Source organism: Coregonus clupeaformis, chromosome 21 (genome assembly GCF_020615455.1).
Source record: "Coregonus clupeaformis isolate EN_2021a chromosome 21, ASM2061545v1, whole genome shotgun sequence".
NCBI lineage: Eukaryota > Metazoa > Chordata > Actinopteri > Salmoniformes > Salmonidae > Coregonus > Coregonus clupeaformis.
The window spans coordinates 16,310,895-16,319,445 of record NC_059212.1 but is presented as its reverse complement, the minus strand read 5'-3'; the positions used below and the strand labels follow the sequence as shown (position 1 = coordinate 16,319,445).

Genomic DNA, 8,551 nt, shown 5'->3' with positions numbered 1-8,551 from the left:
AGACTACAGACTGTTTGCCGGTCAACAAAAAAAAGCCCATGAAGTGTTTAAGTTCTTGCAAGTACTGACATACCAACCAAACCAGTTCAGAAGCTTCTCTAGGACACATAAGCATAGTCAAATTATCCCTCTAAATAGCAGCAATAGAGATAGTTGTGTAACCTGCCTACCACACCACAGTTACTGCAGTAGCCTATCCCAAGTGCTACATTTTGCAAAAATAAAATTTACTTTAATTAGAGCTTTCTAGGACAAAGTCCTTGGCCTTTTCACACAGGATGCTTGCCACTAGATAGGTCTTGATATAAAAGTGGACACTGGCTCAGAAACACCTGGATGGAGCTGTAATGTGAAAGCAAAATATTACATGATGGCACACATTACTAGTACCATATAGCCTTATTCATGATGTTGCAAGTTGAAGTCATGTGTTAAGTTAAGGCTATGTAAACAAGGAATGCCATGAAAAGGTATGTCTTTTTTTCCGTTGATAAAAGCAGTGCAATTCCTGTATTGAACCTTGGCATTCGAGCATGCAGTCAATCTGCTTTGAACTTGGTATTTTATTAGGATCCCCATTAGCTGTTGCAAAAGCAGCAGCTACTCTCAGCAGCTATGTCTCCCGAGTGGCGCAGTGGTCTGTGCCACTAGAGATCCTGGTTCGAATCCAGGCTCTGTCGTAGCCGGCCGTGACCGGGAGACCCATGGGGCGGCGCACCATTGGCCCAGGGTAGGGGAGGGAATGGCCGGCAGTAGTAGAGTAGAGTAGTAGAGCATGGTGTTTGCAACGCCAGGGTTGTGGGTTTGATTCCCACGGGGGGCCAGTATGGAAAAAACAAATGTTGAATAACAATGTATGCACTCACTAACTGTAAGTCGCTCTGGATAAGAGCATCTGCTAAAAATGTAAATGTACTCTTCCTGGGGTCCACACATAATACAGAACATTAATAGACAACAGCTCAAGGTCAGAACAACATACCTTTTTTTTTTTATGCACACGTAGCCTACATATCAATACATACAAACTATCTAGGTCAAATAGGGGAGAGGCGTTGTGCCATGAGGTGTTGATTTATCTTGAACTGAGGCAAGAATACAAGAGCCAACTTTAGCAGTTAGACAGCCTACTGAACAAGGTTTGGAATTTCACACTACCATTCAGCAACTGAAATTCACACTGCCTACCATTCAGCAACTAAAGAACCGACATCCATACCATCTTACCGGACTTTGTGAAGCCAGTATGAGCCAGTCCTAAGGAAACATCTGTTCCTTTTTTTGTCGCGAGATTCTTGTAGCCTGCTTGTTTTTCTCAAGTTACCCACACACCCTCTATCAGTCAAAACATTGAGGGGGTTCGATTAATCTCGCCCGTGTAGGCATGTTATCCACCGGCTGAAAGTTGATTGCATTCGATTTGCAACCGGGCTGACTCCGGGGCGTGAGCTAGGTGCTCCGCTCTTTTCGACGGCTAAATCAGCTCAAAACAAGTAACGTAATTAAGCACGTGTAATAGTTAGGATTCTGTGTTTTCACATGTAAAAGTAATTGCTTTTGATAAAAACGCTTTCTGCCTTCCAAATAAAAAGTAGTTTGAAAATTCAAACATGTATTTTATGTAAAAGATGCATATTTCTAGACCATACTGCCTTGTTGACATGTCCGAGCAGCACAGACTCAGACTTGAGCAGTGCACTCCTCCCTCCACGCTTTCGCCCGATGGTTCAACCCTAGCCAACGTAAAATAACTAATTGTTCGGTATGAAGTTGGCAGCGCCTACCACATGTTGATAAGGCTACCTCACAGCCCGATCAAAAAGCATATTGGTACTTTTTTGATTAGACTGAATTCATCCTTCACTTGGGACTACTAGACAATGAATCTGCTGTATCTTTCGCAATTGATAGTAAATCATTCTTGCTTTTTAAGTGGTGTGTGTATAGAATTCAGCTGTCATCATTAGCAAACTACCGCACTTATAAGCCCCATTTCCATCCACATTTTCAACTTTTCATTTAAAATGCCTCCACTTCAAAAGACCAAAATACAAGCAGTTATTTTAAAAAAAGTTTTATTTTGTTTGAGGTAGGCCTATAAATAGGGTTATTAAAATGTCTTAGTCACTTGGTGACAGTCTGGTCAGTCAGTACCTTGGGTTTTTTCCATTTGCTCCTGTAGAGAAAAATAGCATTATTTCAAAGTTGTTGACAATTTTCATTATCAATTAACCATTTTAATATCTTCTATATAGGATCTGCTTTGTCTTTTCAAAAATGATATTCGATCTCCAGCATAAGTCTTCATCTTGGAATATTCATGAAGGTGGTTAAATAGTTCTACTTGCCTCTTGTTTTTCCAGATCTGCCATAATACCCATTACAGGGTTCTTGGTAGCCATTCCTCTGGGTGTTCCGCTGTCCAAAGGAGTTTGATGGGTTAGTCTGTGCCTGTGTTCCATCTGTAGACGAAACCAATAACACCATCATGTATTCAGCATTGAAAACACCAACACAGTGGAAAATAATGATATGTCGAACATACCCGGTGGTCCATTTTGCCATGGTCTCCGTTTCTTTGAGTTATTGTTTGGGCCATATCCATTTTCACCAGATTCATGACTAGGCCTGGCCTTGTTTGCTCTCCTGGAATCTGCAGGAGAAAGGTAAAATGTACATTAGTGTCATTTTCCAGCATTGTTTCAAATGTGCAAGAATACACAGTGGTGTAAAGTACTTAAGTAAAAATACTTTGAAGTACTACTTGTCGTTTTTTTTCTGTACTTTACTATTTACATTTGACAACTTTTACTTTTTACTCCATTAATTTTCCCTGACATCCAAAAGTACTAGTTACATTTTGAATGCTTAGCAGGACAGGCAAATGGTCCAATTCATACACTTATCAAGAGAACATCCCTGATAATCCCTAGTGCCTCTGATCTGGTGGACTCATTAAACACAAATGCGTCATTTGTAAATGATGTCTGCGTGTTGTAGTGTTCCCCTGGCTAACTGCAAATAATAATAAAAACAATAAAATTGTGCTGTCTGGTTTGCATAATATAAGAAATTATTTACACTTAATTTTGATACTTAAGTATATTTAAAACCAAATACTTTTACTCAAGTAGTATTTTACTGGGTGACTTTCACTTGAGTCATTTTCTAGTAAGGTATCTTTACTTTTACTCAAGTATGACAATTGGGTACTTTTTCCCACCACTGAGAATACATCAAAATCCTACAGTAATTCAGACAAAGTTCAGACATTTTCAAAAAGCAGGCTTTGCCCTCTTACCAATCTGTCGTTTCTGATTCTGTGAAATGTGACACTGCTGCTCCTGAGGCTTGAGGAGATCAGGGGCCACATTTCCCTCATTCAGTCTGCCTGTGGGGCTCTTCCTGAAACTCCCTACGTTTAGCTTTGGCTCCTGACAGGAGCAGTTCCTCTCCTGTAGCTTTGAACACTTCAGACCACACACCTTGAAGTGTCTGTTTGAGGAAGGAGCCGTTAGCATCCTAACATCTGTGATCAGCTGCTCACAGCCCTGTCGACTGGGTACAGCAGGCTCCTTCTCTTCAGTCTCCATTTCCTGGTTGCAGGGACCTGGACAACTGTAAACAGACTCTTTGTCTCCTGCCATACATTTGGAGGCATATGTTTCAGGGTCATCTGGAGAGCAGGGAGGGCTCTGGGCCCTGTGCTCTGTAATTTCCTGAGCCTTCAGATTTGGGCTACATTGAGCCTTGGGTTTCAGTGACCCTTGAGTGCTATTCAATGATCCTTCAAGACTTGGGATCATTGCACTTTTGCTTGAGAGCAGAATAGGTGAACCATCCACATTGGCTATTTCCACAGGCTCCATGTGTAGGTTGCGTCGAAGTTTGCTCTCCCTTTTGCTGCTGGGCAGAGATTCGGAGTTCATGTTTGGCCCCTTTGATGGGGTGAATTTATCCATTGGCGTGCGGATAACGTGCTTATTCTCTTCAGATCCTAGCGGGAGCTTGCTATAGTAGTACACATTTCCCATGTCGGCCAGCCAACAGGAAGAGGGAACATAAGGGGGAAGAGAGTCTACCGATGACAGGGACAACCTTTGACTTCTCCTCCTCTCGGTTATAGCCAACACCTGGGTGGCTGTGAGGCCTTGACTGACATTCACATCAGATTCTTTCTCAGTCTCCTCTTCAGGATCCAGAACCTCATTTTGTATTAGCCACTCTCTGGAGGGGACATACGGCGCCAAAGACTGCACTGACCAAACAGACTCATTAGCCTTTCTCTGTATTTGGCTATAATGGAATGACTCCTGGCATGGAGTAGCATTCTCGTCAGACATTTTCTCAGCCTCTTTCAAGTTTTCTAAAGTCAGCGAAAACCTCCGACTTCTCCTCCTCTCTGTTATAGCCATGACCTGACTGGCTCGGAGGCCTTGACTGACGTTAGCAGGATCAGATTTTTTCTCTACCAGCAATTCTTTGGAGGGGATATACGGGGCCAAAGACTGCACTGACCATACTGACTCATTCAACTTTTCCGGTACCTGCCTATAATGAAATGACATCTGGCTTTGATCATCTGACACTTTCTCAGACGACTCCTGTGCCACATCTTCTGGCTCCATCAGTTCATTCTGTATCAGCCACTCTGTAGAAGGGACATATGGTGCCATTGACTCCATTGACCGCACAGACTCATTCACCTTTGACTCAGTCATCAAGTCATGAAAGATAAAAGGTAGCTTCAGTATTTTGTAGTGACCATTCTCTAAGTTCGGAAAGCCTTCACAGCTTCCTGTCATGACCACGTTGTAGCCCTCTGTGGTATTCTCATGTGTCATTTCTTGGGTGAGAGTCTGACCACATTTGGGTGCCCCCTCCATTTTGGAAGATGGCGACCCTCCACCCATCAACACATCTGGGAAGGAGGAGGACACACGCCTCTCAGCCATGATAACCTCATCCTCCTGGTCAGAGGAGCTACACATCGGGACCATGCCATCGGCAGAGCAGACTGACCACACATGATGCACTAGGTGGCCTCCACCATGGACGGGCTTCCCCAGTTCCTCTATGGAGGTCCTACGTGAGTGGATGGTCTTCGTTCCTGCAGGTGGGTCTGTGCCAGTACCCTGGCCCCTCACCATCCCCTGGAATCCAGTTTTGGAGGCAATGGGGGAATTAGGTTCTTCCTCTGGGCATCTCTGTTTCTCTGCATTGGAGCTTGGCGAGGATGGGGTGGTGGAGTTGGTAGAGTCGGTGCCTCTTCCAGAGTCTGACCCAGCCAGAGGGGCAGCCGAGGGGGCACAGTCTTTCTCCGCTTCAGGTGGTGGTTCAGTCTGTACTTCGGAGTTGACAGTCTCTCTGGGTGTGGTGTTCTGGTAAAACGTTCTCGACCTATTGTTGTGGTTCTGGTAGACCATGGCAGCAGGAGGGAACTGGTATCGTCTGTACTCCGCAGGGTGCAGCTGGGCATGTGGAAGAAAATAACCCGGAGCCTCCATGTATGGGTGGGGAGGGAACGGTGGCATAACCATACCCGGCATACCGTAACCTAAAGACAGAATTAGAAGGGATGAGTATCATTGGATTGTATTGAATCAATTGTTTAAATAAAAATAGACAGCTGAAAAACATGGGGTTCCTCAAATTATGGAGGTGTACATTTGAGTTTGTACAATGTGGTAGATTAATCAGAACAAACATTTTGTTTACTTATCATAAATATTACTTTATACTCCCAGACTGAATATTTCATAACATTTATACTACGGAGTATGAAAAAGGATTAAAGCCTACCCATCCCTGGAAAGCCAGAGTATGGGTTGTAGGGCATTGGCCACTGGTAGTGGTAGAGGGGAGGAGGAGGGGGCTGCATAGGCTGCACGTAGAAGTAGGGTCGAGGCTGGTGCACACGATGGGGCGGATGTTCGGTCAGATGGGGCCCTGGTCCTTGGGGTCCATGCACTGGGTGCCGTGTATCAGGGTTGGGCTGAGGAACTGGCTGGCGTGGCCCAAGGGGCCTTGCTACCGCATGTTGACCATGCGGCCCATTTTCAAACGGCTTTGCTGCCATAACTAAACTAGGCAAAGAAAGAGATGGTAACTATAAGGAAATAGATTGAATCAATGACAAGTCTGACAATGTGATTGAGTGAATTCAGGTTATTAATTAATACCATTGAATAATAATAAGTGCATCTTACAAATGGTGACACTACACCTATTAACTCCAATTACCCTGAATAAGAAAATAACTCCAATACAGAGCACACAAATGTAAGAAATTACCTGATCACCACCAAAACAATAGATCAACTTGCATTGCCTAACAACACACTGATTGAAAGTGGAAGCTAGACACACCTGGCATTAAGTAGATGATTACGAGAGGTGTGGTTTCAGTTTGAAAAACAGTTCCTTATTTGGATTGTCTTACCAAAGCTACCGGTAATTTACCAAAGTTACTGGGATATTCTGTAATTTAGGTAATTAACAGGTAGCCTCCTGTAGCTCAGTTGGTAGAGCATGGCGCTTGCAACGCCAGGGTTGTGGGTTCGATTCCCACGGGGGGCCAGTATGAAAAATGTATGCACTCACTAACTGTAAGTCGCTCTGCATAAGAGCATCTACTAAAATGTAATTTATACTTGAATAACTTTTTACAAAATGTATTCATATAGTATATATATTTTTATATCTGTGTCCATATTGTCCTTGAGTTTCTAGTGGTTAACCAGGGGTATTCCACTCTTACCCTACGAGGTCCGGAGCCTGCTGGTTTTCTGTTCTACCTGATAGTTAATTGCATCCACCTGGTGTCCCAGGTCTAAATCAGTCCCTGATAAGAGGGGAGCAATGAAAAAATGCAGTGGAACTGGCTTCCAGGTCCAGAGTTGAGTTTGAGGGGGATTAGATCATATGGTTCAAGAGAAAATAGCCTAATTAATGAAACAAGCATATAATCAACAATGGCATTATTTTCAATTAACTATGCAACTCTTCTAATTATTGACTTTTTCCCACAACTCCCACCAGTTTGGGGCCAAAACATTTACAACGAACACATATTGACATAGTAAAATAAATAGAAGTGTGTAAAAACAATTCATGCTGAAACACCAGTCTCAAGGTCAACAGTGAAGAGGTGACTCCGGGATGCTGACCTTTTAGGCAGAGTAGCAAAGAAAAAGCCATATCTCAGAATGCCTATCTTAATCTTTCCTTTTTATTGGCCAGTCTGAGATATGGCTTTTTCTTTGCTACTCTGCCTAGAAGGTCAGCATCCCGGAGTCGCCTCTTCACTGTTGACCTTGAGACTGGTGTTTTGCGGTTACTATTTAATGAAGCTGTCAGTTAAGGACCTGTGAGGTGTCGGTTTCTCAAACTAGACACTAATGTATTTGTCCTCTTGCTCAGTTGTGCACCGGGGCTTTCCACTCCTCTTTCTATTCTGGTTAGAGCCAGTTTGCGCTGTTCTGTGAAGGGAGTAGTACACAGCATTGTACGAGACCTTCAGTTTCTTGGCAATTTCTCGCATGGAATAGCCTTAATTTCTCAGAACAAGAATAGACTGATGAGTTTCAGAAGAAAGTTCTTTGTTTCTGGACATTTTGAGCCTGTAATCGAACCCACAATTGCTGATGCTCCAGATACTCAACTAGTCTCAAGAAGGCCAGTTGTATTGCTTCTTTAATCAGCACAACAGTTTTCAGCTGTCCTAACATAATAAGGGTTTTCTAATGATCAATTAGCCTTTTAAAATGATAAACTTGGATTAGCAAACACAATGTGCCATTGGAACACAGGACTGATGGTTGCTGATAATGGGCCTCTGTACGCCTATGTAGATATTCCATAAAAAATCAGCCGTTTTCAGCTACAATAGCCATTTACAACATTAACAATGTCTACACTGTATTTCTGATCAATTTTATGTTCTTTTAATGGACAAAACATTTGCTTTTATTTAGAAAACAAGGACATTTCTAAGTGACCCCAAACTTTTGAACGGTAGTGTACATTTGGTAGTTTACTGGTAAACTTAAAAAGTTTCCAGTATACCCTCCCTTTGCAACCCTAGAGATCACACTACAAAAGGTGCACTTGTTTTGCAAGCTGGGATGTTTCAGTGGGGTCGAGTGTGCATATGACTCTGTCAGCTTTACTTCCATGCTGATTCAGTCATTTGTAGTGCATTGTGACAAAACAAGCTCACATGTTTTATAGGAGTGCCCAGTCTAAAATCAAACCCTATTTCACACATTGCTTATTAATCTAAATCTTACACAGCTATCCGATACCTGAAGTATTGCCCTCACAGTGCGCCCATCCAAACTAAATTGTGTCATGTATTTGAACAGTTCTTGCTCGTGTGCTAAAACATTTGATTAAAGCTGAGTCATTCAATAATAAGCCAGATTTTTATACTGTAGTTTTTAAACCCAACTTTCATTTGCTTTACAAAATACACTGAACAAAAATATAAACGCAACATGCAACAATTTCAAAGATTGTACTGAGTTACAGTTCATATAAGGAAATCAGT

General features: G+C 42.6%; 1 protein-coding gene across 2 annotated transcripts; it reads right to left on the bottom strand.

The window, feature by feature from the left end:
* Positions 1–2,080: 2,080 nt before the first annotated feature.
* Positions 2,081–6,352, bottom strand: LOC121534626. 2 transcript variants are annotated; one of them, XM_041841201.1, is made up of 6 exons: positions 6,295–6,352; positions 5,803–6,086; positions 3,302–5,557; positions 2,546–2,653; positions 2,349–2,462; positions 2,081–2,176 (listed from the first exon to the last, which is right to left on the bottom strand). In XM_041841201.1, exons 2-6 carry the CDS (start codon positions 6,077–6,079, stop codon positions 2,148–2,150), a joined length of 2,784 nt encoding a protein of 927 aa, XP_041697135.1. In that variant the 5' UTR covers positions 6,080–6,086; positions 6,295–6,352; the 3' UTR covers positions 2,081–2,147. The 2 variants fall into 2 exon arrangements, with proteins under 2 accessions (XP_041697135.1, XP_041697136.1); XM_041841202.1 differs by having other exon boundaries at positions 5,803–6,081; positions 6,295–6,333.
* Positions 6,353–8,551: the final 2,199 nt, after the last annotated feature.